At 37.8% G+C, this 22,791-nt stretch overlaps 1 protein-coding gene across 1 annotated transcript in view; it reads right to left on the bottom strand.

Annotated features, from left to right (window-relative positions):
* Nucleotides 1-15,422, bottom strand: part of LOC113570807 (chromodomain Y-like protein 2) — a 29,970-nt gene extending 14,548 nt beyond the window's left edge. The window contains exons 1-2 of the mRNA XM_026999438.3: nt 14,881-15,422; nt 775-1,372 (exon numbers count right to left, since the gene is read on the bottom strand). Coding sequence (XP_026855239.2) covers nt 775-1,372; nt 14,881-14,904 — 622 coding nt within the window. The 5' untranslated portion in view covers nt 14,905-15,422. The remainder of the gene's footprint in view (nt 1-774; nt 1,373-14,880) is intronic.
* Between the last annotated feature and the right edge of the window lie 7,369 nt (nt 15,423-22,791).

The raw sequence follows: 22,791 nt of genomic DNA, 5'->3' as shown, positions 1-22,791 counted from the left end.
AAAACAGGTTACAGTTAAAACCATAACTTAGGCTGGGTTCAGGTGATTATTTAATTACTTCATTTGGGTGATTATTTCATTCATGGTTTTAATACTTTAAATTAAGTTAGTTGGGATAGATTTTACAGAATAAATAAAACAACTGTCATGAATCACTAAAACACAAATAGCTTGGTATAAAAAATGGTTTTTCCAAAAACGTTTTCCAATGCTTCTTCTTCACATTACGAAACAGCCATTATACTGACACCCAGGGTCCTGGATGGTACAGAGATTCTGTACTCAACCTGTTTTTTAAAAATGGCTTCTATATGGGGGACCCTGCTCTATGGAGCATAAACTGGTTCATTTGGGCACTACAAAGCACTTTGTTTCTACATCTCATATGCGCTGCATGTTATAGAAAAATATACATTTACATTCTTGTAAATAACATTTTGTAAATTTTACACTGTAAATAATCACTTTGATAAATATTGTTTTCTACTTTTCGGTAGTAAAAATTACTTATTGCTCCTTTAAAGCTTCTACGATCCTTTACGGAATAATAATTAGTAAACCATGAAAAAAAAAATCTTTCTTTAACACAATATTCTGTTTTTACCACAAGTAAAACCATTAACAGCAATCCACAAAAGTGCAGCATGGTGTGGAATGGTGCTATAAAATAAATGGAATGGTACTATAAAAACTATAAAATAAATAATGCGCTGTAATGTGCACACAGTTCAGTATCTGTTATAGAGAACATACTGTAAAGGAGAGGAGGCTTACCTAATTCATTTCCTAATTGTGACATAGCTCCACTGGGCTCCATGTCTCCAATCACCTTCTCCACTCTGCTGCTGGGCACACCCTGGCCTCTGGCAGTTGTCCTGTAATGGAGTGGGTCCCCTTCTCCATTTTGTAGTCCGTTAGTGGGACCCCGGATGGGCGGCCCAAACTGTAACCCTGCAGACATGCTCTTGTATGTCATAGGTTTTGTCACTCTGTCACCGCAGAGTTTGCTTGCAGACATCTTTCTTGGTTTCTGTGGAGTGGTCAGTCCTGGGCCGCCTCCACCACGCCTCAGCCCTGTCCCTCCACCTCCTGCCCCACTTGTCCTTTTTTTTTTGCGGCCTTCCCCACGGGGCTTGGAGGTGTCGTGGATGCCGGGCTGGCCCGGGCAGCGGGCCGTGGAGCCACCGTGCTTTGCCGGCTTCGGACGCCGCCCATGAAGCCGCAGGCTGTTGAACTGGTCTATGAATTCCTCGCAGTGCAGCAGGTGATGCTCGGGCTCCCACGTGTCCTCCTTGCTCCCATAACCCTTCCATCGGATCAGGTACTCCCACTTGCCCCTTTTATTCTTGCGCTTGTCCACAATCCGCTCCACCTGGAAAAAGAAGAGTGGCCGGCTCAGTCTGACTATGTAATTGGTTGTATAAATAGCTCCGCAGTAGGCACTGATGAACACCAAGTTCCTTGGCATTCGCATCATGGAAGACATCGTGCTCATCACCAGCACTAGCTCTTTGTTCAAGAGAACCAGCTGCAACTACAGGGACACAACGGAGATCTTCCTGATCAGGTGCATCGCTGTCTGGTTTGGTATCTGCAAAATCTCCAGACAGCTATGGACATCTGAACACCTCTATCCCCTGTGAAGAGCATCTTCCACTCACACAGCATCGTCAAGGCATCCAGCATTGTAAACATTTCCTCCCACACCCTCCCACAATGTATTTGCTCTCTTGTCATCCGGCAGAAGGTTCTGCAGCGTCTGCTCAGGGACCGTCAGGCCGGCCAGCAGCTTCTACCCCCTGGCTGACTGATTCTGGAACACTATACATGTTCTGTGAACTTACTGTTAACAGCACTAATACACTTTGAATGACGTGACTCACACAGTACTGCATGTCACTCAAATTTTATTTTTCTCAGGTCCACAACCATTAATAATTTATACTGGCACTACAATGCATTTTATGAAATGTCTTATTGTCATGTTATAGTATTTCTGTGTCAGATGTCATATAAATGCTCTAATCCCCACCCTGTGTTCTGTGCCTCTCCTGACCAACTACTTCAAATGAACTCTATGTACTGTTAGCACTGTCTATGTCATGCACATATGCATGCATTTTGAGCCTGGGTCCAGGAGAAATGTTCTTTCATCTCAATGTGTATTGTGCACTGTATATGACAATGAAGATCTACTTGACAAATTGCCTAATAATATACAATTATTCAGTTATTAGTCACAAAGCATTCACTTCATCATGTTTAATTTCTCTAAATGAAAGCATGTTATTGCATCTGCAACCAGCTTGCATGCTATAACTAAAAGGTCATTTGAGACATTGATCTGGAGAATTCAAGAAATAAAATTAATTTCTGGGGATTAGCAATGGCATACATACTTAGAAATATAACTGGATTTGTTTCATGTTTTAATTGCCACTTATTCAGGACAGTATGACTTGTCTGTCATCAGTGAGATGAATGTTCATTTGTAGCAGAAAACGTCTCTTCAATAGCAACTGGTGCTACTCACTGCTATAATCCATCCACTACCTCACGATCATTCACTAAAACAAGAATATATAAACAATATTCATGATTTTGGCATCCACAATACCAACAAGATCAGTAGTACAGATAAAAAGACGATGCATCTTTTAGAGTAGGCTTCAAATCGTTTAGAGTGAATCTCAAATCGATTTCTTTAACCACCTAAAATCCAGGGTACATCGAAGCCAAAATGAGAATGCAGTTAAGTATATGAAGTATATGAAGAAGTACTTCCAGATGTACGACAACAAATCTGAAAAAGGATTGCTGTTCACAGATGACTTATACAGCAGTAATTGTTTTGCTGATATTAATCACTTCTATGGTTTTCATGACAAAGAATGACATATGGTATTTCTGGATTGCATTTCAGAATAATCCAGTGCCACAATCTTAAAAAAAAACTGATATTAAAAGCAGGTAAAGTCAGTCTATAACAAAGGATCATTGCTTCACCAATATGGCTCTTGCTTGCTGAAATTGTAGCCTAGATGCCAGATGTTCAGCAAGTGATAGAGTCCAGTTCCTGGACCACAAAATAAAACATTTGTGTCCAACAGCCTGTTAATCAGAATTATTCTGATCCATTTGCAATGCTGCTGACATTTTCCCAAGGCCATTCTAATCAGCCTAACAGCTCAGGGCACTTCTGATGAGGACACAAAGGGTTTTCGATTGAGAAGGTCACTCGCACTCCATCATGCATCAATGATTCTTATTTTATAGTTCTGAGTCCCTGGCCCCAGTGTCTGTATCTCCATCACCATCAAAATCATGCAAACTATATGGTCTTATTAGAAGCCTTGTTATATTACATAAAATATTACATTTCTGTCTATTGGGAGAGAAACTGTAAACCTTGCTGTATGTTTTGTAACACTGCGCTGGCAGCACCTCCTGCCTAGTTTAGATAAGGGCCCATAAACACTGCTTTATACCCCTATCTTGCCATACTCTTAACAGCACATTTACTTTCAAGGTCTGATACAATGTACTGAAGTAGCTAATTTAAAACCCAGCAGTTAGGAGCTCAACCATCTGCCAAACAAACGGGGGTTCAGACTCATGGAGAGGCATGGCACTGCACATTTTTTGCTTTTCTGTTTTAACACCCATAAATCAACTCATGCATAGTAATGAGCTGGTGAGCTGAATCAGGACTGTTAACACAAGAACACTAAACTGTGCAGAGATGTGGCCCTCATAAACTGTAGCTCAACATCCCTGAGGTAAAAGTTAATACCAATAAGTCAGTTATAGCTGATTGAAAAAAAGTAGTTATCAAAAAATATAGTTGCCAACCAAATTTTAACTGTTTATAACAAAACACTAAATTATAAAATATATTTACTTTATATTTTCTATAAAAAACCCCCATTATTTTTAGAATTTAATTAACTTGTGCTGAGTCGTCAGAGGTAAATGCAGCAACCAGTTTGCTGAATCTCAAAGCAGACTGTGCTCTCTCTCAGATCAAAATGCTGTAGTGCACACTGAAGTACCAACGGATGCAGCCTCGAACAAGGCATATCGATTGCCTAGCTTTCCTCTTGGCCATCCTGAACACAACTGGCCTTGGCAGAGGTCTGCTGACCCAGACAGCCATGCTTCAATATCAGCCCCCCAATCACTGGGCCATTCGAAACAGCGCTGCAGCAATCACATTTGATGTAAAACAACTGCTTATTGTACCTCCAATAGACTATTTACATCTGCCTGTGCTTCTAATTGACATCCAATAATTACACAGCAGATAGCAAAATGCAATTTATTAAATGCACTATATATATATATATATATATATATATATATATATATATATATATATATATATATATATATATATATATATATATATATATATATATATATATATATAGGGAAAAAAAAAAAAGAAATATATGTATGAATCATGCTTTATGTTGTGGTCAGCTAAATGCTGTAATAAAATGCAGACAAGGGTCTTATGGTATGATATTAAAGAAATCTTTGACATGTGGCATAATATTGAAATCAATATCACTGAAATCACTGAATAACAGGTGTTTATACAGAATCACACAGAAGACTAAACAGTGTGCATCTCATATAAAAATAAACATATAAAGTATGCAATGTGAGGAGAAATGAAATCAAACATAAATAATAAAAAAAAGACAAAGTGACAATTTTGTCTGGCCTGACTCTACCCCTCCCCCCCTCTCCCACATGAATAGAGCTTGATTTAGCAAAGGGCTGAATTTGTTCATAAGCATTTGTTCATACAGTGGAGGGTTAAACAAACTGCATGGCTAGTTCATGCAGGGAAAAAAAGAACAACATATAGTCTGGTCTGCATGTACAGTCTTGGGAAAAAGAAAGCACATCTGTCAATCCTATAATTTCATATGAGTACAGTACAAAAAAATTATTCTAATCCTTACCAGGTTCCAAGTGATTTGAACTTCTGGTGACAAACATCAGACTCCACCATCGTAATGTAACAAAAGCTCATCTACAGAGAAATTTTATCCTGTGATTCAGGAGGTTGTAAAAGCACCATCGACACTAATAACATGAAGCAGTTTTTGACTTCTGGTCTGTCACATTGCTGTAGTAGAAATCTGGTCCAACATTGCTTCAGTACATTGATGTTTGAAAATATTTGTTTAAATACAGCTTAAGGGTTATATACATCTTAAGGTTTCCACTACAGCATCTCAGCACAACTGAGGTCTGAACTTTGACTTGGCCATTCAAATGTTTTTATTTTTTCCTTCTTCAGCAACTTAGCTGTAGGTTTTCTAGTGTGTCTGGGACTATTGTTTTGTTGCCTGGCATAGATTTGGGGTTCAGTGGTCAGGCAGATAGCTTCACTTTTAAATGATATAAAGAGGAGTTCATGTTCAACTAGATAGCACAGTACCCAGGTACTGTGGCTACAAAAACAAATAACCACTCCTCTACAGCAGAGGTTTTTTTGGCAAATGTTAGATATAATAAGGAAATATCTCCACTTTGGTCTAATCTGTCCAAATTGCTGTTTCAGAAATACTATGGTTTATTCAGATGCAACTTTGTAAATGCAAGTCATGCTGCCAAGGTTTTTTTTTTGAGAGGAGGTGATTTTTCTTCACTACTCTTCCATCTTTTTTGTCATGTTAGAATGAAGTCTGGAGATCTCTACAAGAAGCTCTGGGGTTCTTTATAAATAATACAGTTTGACCTTGAGGGGAATTTTCTGGGATGCCTACTCTTGGAACTCCACCAACTAATTCTTGAGACTATGTACTTTTGTTTTTTTGGGATGATGGCTTTCAAATTGTTTGGAAACACGCTTACAACCATTCCCATATTTCTGAACAGGAAAAAATGTCTTTCACTATTTCGTTAATAGAGCTATTTTATGTATTGTCTTTTCTCTCTGTCATGGTGTTACTGTAAAATGGATTGTTTCAGATAACCAGACTGGCAGAACCAAAAGCAGAAGTTGTCACACATCCTGATGATTACCTAATCAAGCACATTTGATTAGCAGCAATAGGATGCTTGTTACCTTTTTAATTCCCATGGTGGGTTATGGCATGCTTAATTTTACCCCACATGGTTTCTGTATTTGGCTTAGTTTCTCTTGAAAATACAAAGACACAGCAAAATCTGTCTTGTCTCTTTTCTGAGGTTAGAAGAACACAGAATAGAAAGAGGGTGTTATTTTTCCTGTGACTGCAATTGGACAATGACACAATTTGTTTTAACTCTGCAATCCAACATATGGAGTTTTAAATGGCACAATAACTACGAGGTTAGTGCACAGAACCTCATTCTTAATTTGAATGCATTTACGTCTGTGCTGGGTGAATCACGGATGTATAACAACATTTATTTTCATATGTAGTCTTGCAATTTCAGATGGGCATAGGTAATGAATAAATACTTCCTAATGCTTCCTCATTTGGGGGGTGGGGGGTCACAGACTTTGGACTATGAAATGTGTGGTTCAGGTAAGGTGATTGTCTTAGCCATTGAAGAACATCTTTTTGGCCCTGACCAACTGCATGAAAGTTTTTTTTTGTTTGTTTTTTCAGCCTCTACTGTGCTCTACCATCTGCCAGAAGATTTTCAATTGACCAGTCTCTAAATTGCAATTTCAAAATTTCTAAATTGACCAGTATATTTTTGTTTCTCATCAAACCTAATGTTATCACAGTTTTTTTAAACTTTGGGCCATATTCAAAGTTGAGTTAAGCACACATAGAGAGAAGATAATACTTGTACTCATCTGTATCCACACAGCAAATATATTCAGACTTTCAATTTAGGGCTGAGGTAAGCACTTTATTTTCATGACGGGTTAAACTATCTTTACATTCTGATAGCTATTACTAATATTGTTGCTCTGAGAGAGAAATACATCAGTGACTGTTTTGGGCTCTTTAATTAGCAACTACAAGTTTTCAGCAGGGTCTAGCTGTATTAACCAATCAGGAAACTTCTATAATAATGCTGTCCTCCTTGCCTAACAGAAGAACATTAAAAACAATAACAGTAACTTTAAAAGCTCTTCTTTTGGTGAAGATCCACTTTCACCATGAGCTGTAGGCTTTTACATTTGTTGTCACCACAATATCTCAACCTGAAATTCATGTTTTGGACAAAATAAAATACACACAAAACTAAGGAATGTTATTTAGGACAATATAAATGTGTAAATATGACTTTATGAACTGAATAATCAAATGGATCATCAACACTTGGCTTTCTAGCACTGTCCTATCAGTACTATGTGCTTACTGAAGACCTCAACAATCAGGGCTTCAGTACAGACTGTTAAACTGGGACTTACTCCCAGGGATTGCAGGATTCCTCTGAATCATTTGGCTCTCCAATGGTTACAAACGTTATTTCATCGCTGCCAGTTAATTAATGTTGGTGGATCCCAGATTGGTATGAACCTTTTTTAAGCGCCATAATAATGTGATCATCATCATAAACACTCCAGTGCTGAAATAATAACCACAATGCTCAACTACCTCTTATAATTTTTATGTTTTTAATTGGTCACTTATAAAGACTGTGTTCAATCAGTGCTGTGATTTTAGCTAAAGACTATACATGACCATTAATCTCAATTTATTAGGAATCTTACCTATATTATTATATTGGCACAATCATAAAGTTAATTACCATCATATGAAATTCCTCGATTTATATAGTCTATTTAATGGGCTTATTTTGTAAATTCCTCTTGTGAAACTTCACCTCCCCTGCATAGCCCAATAGTGGAAAGATGGCTGCTTTGTCACTGTGTACCGGAGAGTTAGGCCTACGTAGCGATGATACACTGCTGGAATTTTAATAATGGGCTAATTAATATGTCAATCATTTAATAAAATATACAAAAATGTATACTAGGGAAACACCAGTTATACACCAGGCTATATTTTCTTTCAATCCACAATTTGTGATCACCTGATATCTTGGGTCTTGAAGGCAAGGTGGCCTAAAAGCTCCAAACAATCATTTATATGAGACTACTCTAAAATCAAGTTCAGAAGTCTGAAGACAGATAATCTGTTGTCGTATCTTTTGTATAGCCGATTTATGCCACCAATTCTGAATATGGATCTGTTCACACAACGGCGGCTTGGTAAGTAACCAGTTCAGATCCCACACTCTCAGCGCCTAACCAACTCCGGAGCAGGATAAATTATGAATTACTTCCACTCAGCAAGAAAAATCTAAATATACAAGCATGAGAGAAAATGAAAGATGACATAAAGCCACACCATCCTGCTAAATTATGTAGACATGTAAAAATATATTGCCTATTATTATTAGTGTTTTAGCTTTCAGTAGAATACCATCATCTTCCATTTGTTTAAGCAATTAACATATAACCAAATGGGGTTTTGTAGTGAGTAAAATACAATGCCTGGCCAAAAAAATGTCACCACCTGGATTTAACTAAACAAATAGGTAAGAGCCTCCCATTGGATAATTACTGCATGGGTGATTATGTTTCAGCTGGCAACAAATTATTTAACCCCAACTGATGCAGCGAGTAGCTTCTCATTTGTTAAACAACCATGTCGAAAGAGACATCCTGTAGTCGTGGAAAAGATGTTAATCTGTTTCAAAAGGGTCAAATTATTGGCATGCATCAAGCAGAGCAAACATCTAAGGAGATTGCTAAAACTACTAAAATTGGGTTAAGAAATATCCAACACATTATTAAAAAGTGGAAGGACAGTAGCAAAACATCATCTTCGAGGAAGGAAAGTGGTCAGAAAAAAGTCTTGAATGATCGTGATCAGCGATCACTTAAATGTGTGTTGAAATCAAATCATAGAAAAACAACAGTAGAACTCAGGGATATGTTTAATAGTGAAAGTAAGAGCATTTCCACATGCACAATGCGAAAGGAACTCAAGGGATTGGAACTAAACAGATATGTAGCCAAAAACTACTTGTCAGTGAGGCTAACAGGCAAAAATGGCTTCAGTTTGCTAGGGAGCATAAAGCTTGGACTCTGGAGCAATGGAAGAAGGTCATGTGGTCTGATGAGCCCAGATTTACATTGTTCCAGAGTGATGGGTACATCAGAGTAAGAAGAGAGGCAGCTGAAGTGATGAACCCATCATGCCTAGTGCCTACCATACAAGCCTGTGGGGGCAGTGCTATAATCTGGGGTTGGTGCAGTTGGTCAGGTCTATGTTCAGCAACGTTATATGCCCAAAGAATGAGGTCAGCTGACTACCTGAATATACTGAACAAACAGGTTATTCCATCAATGAATTTTTTCTTCCCTGATGGCATGGGCATATTCCAAGATGACAATGCCAGGATTCATCTGAATCAAATTGTGAAAGAGTGGTTCAGGGAGCATGAGACATCATTTTCACACATGGATTGGCCACCACAGAGTCCAGACCTGAACCCCATTGAGAATCTTTGGGATGTGCTGGAGAAGACTGTGCAGTGGTCCAAATCTCCCATCATCAATACAAGATGTTGGGGAAAAATGAATGCAACTCTGGACAGAAATAAATGTTGTGACATTGCAGAAGTTTGTGGAAACGATGCCACAGTGAATGCGTGCTGTAATCAAAGCTAAAGGCGGTCCAACAAAATATTAGAGTGTGTGAACTTTTTTTTGGCCAGGCAGTGTAGAATATTGAACATTAAATAAAATGATGTGCATAGTTTCTTGCTGCATTGAATTAGGCTATAGCCTATATTAAATGACAAGGAGTTTTTTTCCTCTATATAGGTATTGTTCAAAGCTTTAGTCTAGTGTGTAAACATATGCCCATAAGTTGCCTATTTAAGGCTTTCACACTTTCCAGTTCAGCCTACTTGGAAAATATTCCTATTTAAAAGTAGCTTTTCTATCAACACCCTTTTCCTCCATAGTTTTACAAATAGGCCTGCATGAAATGGCAAACTCAAAGAAAAAAGCGATCAGGGCTTTGGGTGAACTACAGCGTAATGTGCAAAGTACATCTCTCCTTGGTACGCCTGTTTTTACATGCCGCTTTCCAAAATTAGCATGCAAGAATAAGCATAAGTTCACTGGGCTAATTTATATCCGCTGTAGTGGCATTGAGTAAACCTGACTGAATGGTTGATTAAGTGAATATAGTTTTCCTCTGTGCTGAGCTCGTTATAGCCCTCGGGACAGAGGATGTTTCCTCATAAAAATAATGTGTCGAAAATGTGTGCACGTGCTCATTATTCGAGATGTATTGATGCAATTCTGAGCTGTGTTGCACTCCCAGATTAGTGATTAGCCCATTTATATTACAATTTACAATTTACAAATGCTTTTGCTAAATGACAGGGTCCAGGACACAAGGGCAGCAGAATCAGGACAACGATCAAACATTTACTTTGCACAAATTGGTATACACCTGCTGATATCTACAAAGAACACACGGACAGCTCAAATAATAATTCTGAAGTGTATGGGCAGTTTGTGAAAATATTGGTTTATAAGTACGTTTTGAGGTTGGATGTGATGCATACTGAATTACTGTCAAATTCTCACTATAACTATGGTCTAGATGTGCCTTTCATCTTTTTTTTTCTGATATGTTATTAAGAATAGCTAAGCAGTTCACATGCCACTATTTTCTTTTACAGAATCAGACAGCCAGAATATGTGCAATGTCCTGATTCTAGAGCTAGCCTCCAAATTCTTCTGCAAAGGCCTCTTTGCTCACTCCATGCCTCTGTGTCCAGCTCACATTGTTAAGAAGTAGCTATAAATATATTGTTATATTTTTGAACATGATCAAGACACAGTCCTATTTGGGCAAATCACTGTATCTCTCTAGCTCAGTTCCATAAAGGACACATAGCAATGAAATATAATATTTTAATCTTTTCATAAGACCAGCCTTGGCAGGGGGATAATAGTGGTCTCTCCTAACATCAGAAATACAACCTTTGATGGTAATCCTATCTTAACTCTCAGATATGCTGAGAGAAATATGGGAAACATCATTGTAGTCTTTCTTCTTTATATTTCTATGAATCTGTATGACTTCTATAAGACCTGTGAAACAGAACTAAGAAGATTAAAAGTATCAGCCTAAGGAGCATACAGATGGAGAATACAGATGGAGCATACAGATGCTGTCCAGTGAGCATGTAAGCAAAACTGAGATATTATACACAGAATTGCATACAAGTGTTTTTTTTAGGATGCACTCAAAATGAATTTAAAAAGGGCCAAAATCAGATACTCTAAAATGCTACATAAGGAAAGAAAAAGTCAAGTCTACTCAGTTACATTTGTGACACTTTTTGTTTCATAATCAGTGTTCTAAGGATATGTAGTTTGATGCTGGATAAGAAGATACCAGTACAGATTTGTGTGTAGGCTGTGTTTGAGGATTTGTCAGTGGTGTGCAAAGGAAATTAGAGCATAATAAGATGATCAGTTTAGCTTCATGCTGTGAGCATGAAGAATTTATCGCGCTTCTTACTGAGATAACAGATAAACCAAAAAGTACAGCTTCTGTAATTGTTGTGACATCACCAACTAAAGTATAGCATACTTAAAGGTAAAATTAAGACCAACTATAGGGGATGTATGTGTTCCATATACAGGAGCATAAAATGGGGAAGTCTAGAAAGGTGTATTAACCAAACCAAAAATAAACTTTTCCAAAATTAAGGTAAAAAGTGCATGCTGATATGATTTATAGCACAAATAGTATTTACAAAGCAGATTTGAATTACCCAATTATGTATTATAATTTATGATGATCAGATAACATTTGGTGCAGTATGGATAAAAGTCCATTAATTAGTCAATGTTAGCTGCTTTTAGAAGATAATGAATAATGTATCTAATGCTAATTGCTTTTAAAAGATAATGAATTCTAAGATATGGGAGCTGCTATTAGCATCTATCTTCGACTCAAATCAAGGAAAGCAAGTAAAGTTTATCCAGAACTTGCTGTGGTACAATTACACCAAATATTACAAATATAATTTCTGAAAAAAAAAAACAACCCACATGTTTAGGAGTATTTATCTAAACAAACATTTCCAATGCACATTTTATATTAGAAGACTGTAGGTAAATTACCCCTTAATTTTCACTCAGATTTCTTTAAAATTCACTAATGTGTAATTATCGGTGTATTGAACTTGTCTTTATCTTGCACATTAATCTGCTAGAACAGGTTGCCTGCACCAGAAACAAACATCACAAGTTAGTTGACTTTCTTTTTCTTAAACTTAGAAAAACAAATGTGTATGAACAATTATAATTCAATAATAATTCCTTGTTTGGTTTTGGTAACATAATAGTAATGTGCAGGACTGTTGGTGGCTTATTATTCTTATTTTAATTTGGTAACAAGTGCTGAATGCTGAACTTTACCCACTTCTCCTGGTATTCCATCATATTCTGAATGTAATTCCAACCTAATCATTCCAGCCTAAAGAAAATAACATGTTGGCCAGTTTGGTTCTTTATAATAGGATTTGGCTAACTAAAGTTACTGCAGCCATGTAGAACGCATACTAATAAGCTTTTCAACCATTCCTGGATTCTCAGGCCATAATAGTAAGTATAACTGATTATAGCTATATCTTATAACCCAGATTTTGCTCAACACTTTTTTTCTTATGGTTTTATAGCTTGTGCCCTGTTTATGAACCTCTATGTTTTGGGTTTTTTTGCACAGATCCCATACTGTTTCCATCCCACACAAGTTCATATTTCAGCAACGTCTTTTAGTTAAATGTAATTAAAACTATTAGGTTTTCATTTGCTCCTGTTGTCACTTGTGGTGTTTTCTTGGAACAGCCACTTTCAGTTCCTGCTGTGTACTTCTGTTGTGGGACTTTCTGCATCTGCCTCTCAAAACCCTGAAAACTGTTTTTTTTTTTTTTTTTGCATTTCTGGGCAGAATCAAGAACAATTAATGCAAAATACAAAAAGCTGCGCAGCTGCTCAAAAAAGAAAAAAGAAAAAAAAGGGAATGCAACTGAAGTGTAAAATATGGGGATAGTTTTAAGTCTTCACTCCCAGTCTTGATACCTACCTGTTATGTAAGATATACATCAGCCATATTAGATAACATCTTCTGAGTGTTAAATAAATCAATATATGACAGAGCATGCTTAACTATCCATCTTATTGCAGGAGGGGCTCATTTGGTCTTTTACTTCAAACTGGAACAGTTGCCTCCTCGGGGATCCCTGCCACAGATCAAATCTAAACCTGAATCCCAGCTCAGAATGGTTCATGTTTGCAAAACCTTAATAAAACAACAAACACATTTTTCTTGAATTTTTGAAAATCCTATTCTTGGTCTAGTAATGTGTATAAGACACAGCTAAATTTTCAACAAAAAGGTCAACCATCATAGACAGGTTTTCACAGCCCAGTCAGTCCTTTTCAGTCAAGTTCATTCAACTTAAGATTACTTATACGATCTTACATATATATATATAAAAAAAGAACCGCATTCTGCAATAGATGTTAACCTGTAACAAAACAGGTCACAGTGTTTCTGGTCATCTTAAAAAAAAAATAATAAACAAATATATGGCTAAATATGGAAAATATACGAAAAATCGAAATATAATGCAGCAGAATTAACACCATCCATCACGAGCAGCTGATCCACGATCTAAAAAAGATGGTAGAAACTTTTAAGCGCTCGCAGCTCACCCACATGGAATATGCCATTTTGCGCAAAAATATTATGCGACTACTATGCGGTAATTCCGGAATGCAATAGCCTGCTAGGAGAGGCTACGATAATGTCAGCTGTTCTAACGGGTGCATTTCGAGGACACCTGTGGGACATACCCACAGGTGCACGTCGGACAGACTTCTGGCTTTTCCTTTTAGTAGATCAGCGCGTTTTAGAAAATCCCGAGGAGTGACCCCGAGAAACATCACACAGCTCAGCAGCCTTTAAACTCCACGTGCGCCCAGTTTCCCGAGCTTTTTGCTTGGATCACGAAACAAGGGTGCCATGTGTTAATAGTCAATGACCTAAGACAGTGATTAAGTCCACAGACCTGCTTCAGACCATTAACGTTACGCAGTGAAGAGAAACTGAAACATGGACGCCATGACATCACCATTCCACGAAACGATCAAGACAGTCAAGTATGACAGACGGAAGCCTGAAAGGCCTATGAATTATTGCGCCAACATTTGTTTCTGAAAGTTGATCAGCATTAAATATCGGTTTCACAACAAGTTTTTAGGACTAAGTAGCAAATGACAAACTTTGTACCATCGCATTATGCTACTGGTAGTGTCTCAGACTTGCACTCAACCCTAACAGCTAATCAACTGTTGTCACGTCTGACATTAAGTGTCTTTGCAACTATTACAAATAATAAAAAGTTAGTTCTTTTGTGGACTAGAAGTCTAGATGAACGACCCATTACATTTACATGAATACCAGAATGTGAGACTACGGGTGAGCAACCAGTGCATGCGTAACGTTCAAACCATCATCTCGTCAATGATCACTACATATTCAATGGTCACTTAATCAATCATCATTGCACTTTATCACGACTTTTAGGACTACTGACGGGAAGTTTCGATCTTTAAATGTGCTCGCTTACTGGAATTCATCCGACGCATAAAAAAAATACGAATTCTCAGCGAGTAATGCGAAAAAAAAGCCCCAGAAAAAAACTCCACGCCTCATCTAGACTGCACATCGCATAGAGGCTTGGTTAGTTTCGCCTATTAAAGGGCTTAGGACGTCGGCGTTTCCATGCGCCTGGGACCTCCCCTTACTTCCTAATTCCTTCATTCGTCAAATTTAAGAAGTAAATCCCTTTGACAGGAGCACAGAGTACCTCATAAAGCTCCCCCGAAGCCATCCTTGGGTGAGGAACCTGAGCTGCGTGATGTTACGGACTGCCTTGTTGGATTTTTTTTTCCGCTGGGTGAATCGGAGAAAGCCCCGATAGACGCGTATTAACAAACTGCCTTGTTATTCCGAGCCAGCCGCAGTAGCAGATCAGCAGACAGTGTCAATCGAGCACGGCTGCGATGGATTTCACTTGAAACAAACAAGTGGGAGAGGACTGGGCGGCGCTGCTTGTATCCTCTTGAGTACGTTACTGAAATTAGTCTACCTAATCATCTCTGAAATACTCCCGCTGTTTCGGTGTGGAGCAAGTCCTCACAGGCCAATGACAACGCTAATGGACCCCTTTGTGATAAAACTGCCATTGGCTGACTATAAAGCAGTTTACTTTACTTCACATGTTGAATAGATGAAAATAATTTACAAACCTTAATTTATAATGTATAGATGACTATTTTTTTTGCTTGTTTGTTTGTTTGTATTTCTAAGCGTCTGTGTCCTGCATGGTAACAAGTCCTTTTAGGGCAATTATGTTGGTGCATTAAAAGGGTAAATTATAAAACACTTGTCACAGCTATTATTATTATTTTTAGAATAATTATTATTATAACAATAGTAGTAAGTAATAATAGAAGTATTAGGAGGAGGAGGAGGAGGATGAGGATGAGGAGGAGACTATAACAATTATGTATAAAGTGGCCTATCACCTGTCAAACTATAGCCAGTACTTACACAATAAAAATAGTACTATTAATACTACTACTACTACTACTACTACTACTACTACTACTACTAATAATAATAATAATAAGGAGAAGAAGCAAAGGTTTTCAGTTTTCACAATAGAAGCATACAGTTAAAAAAAACCATTGGTAGATAAATGCTAAAGTAGAGTTCACATCTAAGTGTACATTGCTTAATTCTATTAGCCTCAGTCAACTAAACATACCAGACTATGTCTTTGATTCTCTTGCTGCTTCACTAGGCTAGAGCAGTGAGGCTGGGCACATTTTTGTATTTAAAAGGCACCATAAGCACAATAAAGCATGAATATGATACACTGGTTGACAAAAATATGTACAGCAAATAAGACTGTGCTGGACTGTTATGAAAGGTGACTTCAAAGAGAGGTCGGTTGAAAGGGATGAGGAAACATTTAGACAACTTCTGCATCCTTTTCTTGCTACTCACTCAACATAAGTAATCATAAAATCCTATCCTTTCCCAATACATCCATTATGTCTTTGCCAATTACTAGTGATGCAATCGTCAAGAAAAATGGCTTGACATGCATTTACTGCAGAGATATCATACACTGCTGCTGCATAAATTGTTAAAGGGCTCTTGACACAATGTTGTTAACGGAGCCCTCACTCCTAAAACACTCATCAGGTTCTACACCCCATGACCTCAGCCTTCAACACCTTAACCACTCACTCTTCTTGGAATGTCTTATCCACCTTGGTATCGCCACTACTCCCTCTAGATTTTGTGCGTTTGTACCTTATACATGGCTGCAGTATTCCCTATCTTCTTGAAGGAACTCTTGGCTGGTTGTGGATGAGACCTCACAGCACACAGCAGTGGTCTCATGTTTGGCATCTCTGTCTAACCCAGCAATAAAGAACTGAATGAGTCAGAACTACTGAAATGTCCCATCCCCCAGCAGTCCCCACTAGCTTCCAATTCAGTACAAAACTGAGTACCCCCCTGCTCACTTGCAAAAGCTCTCCACAACGTTGGCTGCACCTCGTGCTGCCTGTTCTGTTCATGTGCTTTTTCTGCCCTAATTTCACTTCTCCCTGACAAATTGGGCTTTCAGTTAATCAGCTACTGGTTCTACTGTATAGACCAAATCTCCACCTTTAAACAAACATACAAAGGTCTTGCTATGCATTACTAATATTTTTCTAAGTAAAAATACAAACACAGACAAATTATCATTCCAGTGTCCTGTGAAATCAGCTGAAATGTTGAATGCAAAAGGCATAAAAGAGTTGCAACCAGCCTATTATAATTGCTCCAGACATTTTTAGGCAGAACAGTCCGGGGGATAGTTTTCTGAGCTTTTTGCACTCCCTAAACCAATTAATATGATCTCCTTATTTCCTATTCCTTAATAAGATACACTTTGGTGCTTCAAAAAGGGCCTTTTCTTTGAATCTGCATGACAGCACAATCAGACTGCTTCATCTTAGGGTGATGAGGTCATGGCTCTTCTGCTACCCGCAGAACAGTAATACACTTGTTTCTTTAGGGTCTGCACACAAGGTGGAACTCAGCTGATGCCTAAATAACTAGGTCAGTTTTATTCACGAGTCCAACCAGTCAAAGTGTAGTGAGTAGAAACTATACCTATGAACTATACTTTGCTAATTCATAAAGAAAAGGTGGGCTGAATACAGCATGAAAAAAAAAAAAAAATTGTTTCTAATGGTCTTACGTTATGGAAAAGCTACAATCAGTCCAGGGCCCGTTTTAATTGATTATTAAAAAAAACTGATGTGCAAATGATTTCAAATTAGAAGAAACTAATTTTGTTTAAATTAAAGTAATGGGATGTTGATAGGAAGGGAAAGTTACATTTTAAAAATTAAATTAGACATAAAAGAATTTAGTTATAAAATAATATAGAATTTAGTTCACAGTCTTTCAGAACCCTTAGGCATAGACATTTTACAACACTTCAGAATTCACTTATATTTATCCAGAGTGAGCTGGAAAAGAGGACATTGTCGAAGGAGGACAAACTCTAAGTGTATAAATAAGGCTGAGAGTGGGAGGGAGTGGTTCATTCCATTAGTGAATAAGAAGACCTAAACTTTGACACTTTATATCCAAAAAATTGTTCTGTTCCATTCGGTGGAAGATCCCAGTACAATTAGACTTGAACACACACACACACACACACACACACACACACACACACACACACACACACACACACACACACATATATATAAAACATGTTGATTTTATGTTTAAAGGACACTTTGCCATCACAAAGGCTTAGAAATGTTTGCTTTCACATGTTTCTTAATGTATAAGATGAGAATGTGAGAATGAAAACACTGATAATGTTTTGAACAATCTTCCCTCTTTCCTAAATAAAACATCTTACTTGAGAGTTTTTTTTAAAGGATAGATATAAAATATTCACATCATAATTGTGTTCTGTAATCTACTCAGTTTGCTCCCATTAATCTTTATATATCTCACAGACCTTTTGGACTTGCTTTATGAAGGACATGGTGTGTGGTGAGCTTAGCAGAAATTAGAACATAGAGCATATAAGATATCTAATTCATGGGATGCACTGTTATGTTTCATATATATCTAGAATTAACAGACTAAGATAATACAATCTCATCATGTCAAAAGACATCAGATGGCAAAAGACACTTTTACTTTCAGCTGTGAGAATATATGAAGATTTAAATGTTCGGCATCATGTTTATCATTCATGTCAGTGGCACTTAATCTAATAAGCCAACTTTGTCAATGGTAAGGGGCAAATTTTCTTCCATGTGACCTTCTATAGAGAAAAAGAACCTTTTATTAAACCCTTTAGTGCTGGTTAGAAATGAAGCACTCATTTGCCATTTCTATCAGACCTTGGCTGTGTATCTGAAAGTAATCCTGCTTAGTAGTGTGACCCAGGCCAAGACATCTGCTCTTACTGCAATAGACACTGGAAGATGTTCAGTGCTGTGCAAATATGGGGAGATGCTCTGTATATGGCTGAAGAGGTCTATTTTAATATCATTTGATGAAGAGTAATCTGGAACAAACTCAACGTATTTACAAAAGACCCAATCAAGATGATTTGTAGCTGAACAATGAAAACATTAGTGAAACATCTTCATAGTTTCACTGATACTGAGCTGATTTACATAAAATGTGGAAAGCTAAAAGCCTCTGCTTGTTGGTACTGTCAGTAAAACTGAAGATGATTATATTAAAGGATGATGTCAGTAAGCTTTAATGAAATACATCTATAATGGAATAATACCACTACACAGGCTTACTTGATTAAGGCTAAGTTGAGCTATTTTGTAAAACAATGCTTGTGCTTCAAATATACCCATGTAATTACTTGAAGATATATCTCTTTGGCTGACCAAGTATCAGTTCAGATAAAGATAATGATTAAAATTGATTTCTAGACATATGCAGTACATATATTCAGGACTTCTAGCTTATAGTGATAGTGAATCATAGATAGCATAGATAGCTTTAGTGTTTAAACATACATCTAAAATATTTCTGACAAAATACATAAGTTGCTCTTGCCCACTTCTGAAAAATGGCATGCACTCACACTTGTCTCCAGCACTGTAACCATAGCATGCACCCACGGGTGTCTCCAGCACTGTAACCATAGCATGCACCCACGGGTGTCTCCAGCACTATAACCATAGCATGCACCCACGGGTGTCTCCAGCACTGTAACCATAGCATGCACCCACGGGTGTCTCCAGCACTGTAACCATAGCATGCACCCACGGGTGTCTTCAGCACTGTAACCATAGCATGCACCCACAGGTGTCTCCAGCACTGTAACCATAGCATGCACCCACAGGTGTCTCTAGCACTGTAACCATGGCATGCACCCACAGGTGTCTCCAGCACTGTAACCATGGCATGCACCCACAGGTGTCTCCAGCACTGTAACCATGGCATGCACCCACAGGTGTCTCCAGCACTGTAACCATGGCATGCACCCATAGGTGTCTCCAGCACTGCATTGCAGTGCTGGCATACTGAAATTCGCTTTGAAAAGGAGGACTCCCTTAGGAATGTCAAGCTCTCTTATAAGGCATCTCTTCACTTCTTACTAAACAACCCAATTCCTATGCTTATTGTGTTGAAATAGATGTGAACTCACAGAACAGGGACATGGACATGTTCATTGCCTACTGCACATGTGACTTGTGAGTGTCGTAGTGATTAGCTGCAGAACAAAAGTGCCTGATCTAACCTCTGCATATCTACAAACAGTAATTCCATATTCACTCATTGCCCACTTTATTAGAGACACATTTTAAGTGTACAGATATGAGACTGTAACCCATCTTTTTCCATGCACACTTTGTGTTAGCCATAATGGTCACTTTCTGGCCACAGGACTCTGCTGGCTGGGTGTTTTAGAGTAGCAGTCCACTCTCTAACCTGCAGTAGCACTGATGTCTCTAATAACACTCTTGGCACTTGTCTGCCTGATACACCAATACCTGTGCATAGCCTACTGCCATGTCATTGTTTCCGCTCTGAATTGAAAATGGTCCGCTATCCAAATAGTATCCTGTCTGCAGTGGTCCTTAGGTCAGGACAGGGTAGAGGGAGCTGACAAACTGTTCTTGGGTACAGATGTACTATACAGTATGTAACTGTGCACCTATAAAATGCACATATAAAATGCATCCATAAGATATAGGTGCATCTAATCTTAACAGGCCAGTGAGGGTAGGTGCTAGGTAGATATTTCTAAAACGTTTGTGGTGAGGGTAATGTGACCTTGAAATAGTGACAGTAATAAAATTGGTAAAGAACTTAGGTTGTTGTACTACATTTAGCATTGGTGCAAGTGTCTTTGTAAATGTAAAAAAGCCATATAGGTCTTCTAAGTTATCAGCCTCCCAGGTGGCACATCTATTTGATTCTGTAAAAAATGCAGTCACTCATTAAAAAAAAAAGAAACCCACCCAGTTTGAGAAGAACAGCACTGATTGAACTCTATGTGGACACTGGATAATAAGATGGTGAAGAATGTAGCATTACAAAGTGGTGTTTCTTAAAAAAAACAATAACATCAAAATGGTAATGTTCAATATAGAAAGAAATCAGAACTACATCATTAGTTACATTTTTTTTTTTTTTTTTGGGGGGGGGGGGGGGGAATAAGGGGAATCTGAGCCTCTCACACTTGAATCACCCTGAGGAACATGAAGTATTGAGCAGTTAAGTCAGTGTCATACATATGTATATACATGACATATGGATAAAATGCACAGCAAGAAAAGAATCAGTTCATTCAAAAGAATTTTTAGTGGATTTTTTTTTTACTTATATACATTTTTAGGACGTAAAGGTTGTCTATATAAAGTACAGCAGGGAAAATATGAGCGTGCAGGTATAGTGACAGATACTGAGATGTATTGTGCACTAATAACCACTAGATGGTGGTAGTGGATCACACACACGCGCTTTCCTGGCTTTTCTTTCCATCAGCCTAAATACTTCACTAAATAAGATATGTATCATAACATTTACATATTTATTTTACATATTTCTCCATGTTTTTGACACAATGCTTGCCAATGTGATATTATTATCACTGTAGTAAAATTAGAATAGGTTTTAGATTAGTTAGATTAGATTCACTAAACTACTTTAGAGAATTTAAACAGTCAGCATAATTTTATAGTATTTATATAATAATTTTTAAAAATAACTTTATGCCTCTTGTCATGTGCGTTCAAATCTATTATTCCAGAAGCTAATTTGTGGTACAGAAAAGCAGAACATGACAGGGTGCCACTTCACTAGTGCAGGCTACATTTAATGGAAAACCCATTGGCCTCTTATTTCTAATTTTGATAAAGTATTATTGGCTGTTTTGCTGCTCATGTGCATTGTCAGGACTTAAAGCATTTAAAAATTAAATAAAGAAAGTGCTCAGCAAGTCAAATGTTTGGCAAAAGCTGTCAAATATTTGGAGAGAGAAAGTGTTTCCTAGCAGGGTACTGTGGTAGGCTTATATGAGATGAAATTTATATAGGATTATATGAGATGAAACTTAAAAATGTGCCAGGTGTTTCACATGTGGCATAACACCAAAACAAATGGCTCATCTCCAGGTAGAACAGCGTCTTTCATGTTGTTACTTTCTTTAAGCTGTTCATGTAGCACAGACTCATTGTGTACTTTTCCATCATATTTGGAAGCAAGTTTGATTTTGGTAGGTGACATTTTGGATGTCACTGGGCTGGATGTCGTAACGTGAGGTCACACAGTTCCCCGGTGCTTCTCTTCAGTCTGGTCCTGAGGCAGTAGGTGGCAGAAAAACACATTTGGAGGTTTTGTTGTCAAATCAAATTAGTCAATATCCTCATGCATATGATACTAACAATGCCATACTTATTGCATTTTCTCCACAAAAGACCTTTGACAAGTGATTGTAGTCTAGTCACACTGCTAGTTATGTGTGTTAAACTGTAAATGTATTTGAATTACACATTTTCACCTTGTTAGACATTAGCCCATGCTGGGCATAGTTTTAATTGTGGTTGCAACCTCTGAGGAACAATTTGACCCCAAAAGTCAAGACAAGGATTGCATAGTAAATAGTTCCACTGCTAATTCTAATTAGTGATTGTCTGTAGGTTGGAGCCTAGGCCTTGTGAAGAGCACATCTGGGCAGGCATGTTTAATTCAACCCTACTGGCCTCTTTCTACAGGAGGACACTACATATTAATTATTCAGTAAAAATTAGCAAGGTGTCAATAGTAACTGCGTAATTGCTGCGAGATCAGATAATGTGTGTGACATTGGAATTGCTTCAGAATAATCCCACAAACCATGGCCACCATGCCTCTATGGTAATGAGCTGTATTTATTTCTCCCACAAGCTAATACATGAGACAAATAGCAAATTAAGTGGAAGGACCAATCCAACCATCTTTAGAGGAACAACACATCATTCAGTTTAAGGTAAATTATACTTACCTTAACCGATTAAGTCAAACACAGGTGGAAAGGTTTACCTATAAATACTTACAGGTATTTCTTTGGTGTCCCATGGTGGTTAGGTTTAAATGAATGCCCAGTTGTTAGCACAATGTGCTTCCAAATGCAGAGGAATTGCTGGCCTTTAGTCATACCGTGCATCTCTGT

Source organism: Electrophorus electricus, chromosome 6 (assembly GCF_041902795.1).
Source record: "Electrophorus electricus isolate QZ-2024a chromosome 6, ASM4190279v1, whole genome shotgun sequence".
Lineage (NCBI taxonomy): Eukaryota > Metazoa > Chordata > Actinopteri > Gymnotiformes > Gymnotidae > Electrophorus > Electrophorus electricus.
The sequence above is the reverse complement of the archived record's forward strand: the minus strand, read 5'-3'. Positions and strand labels throughout refer to the sequence as shown.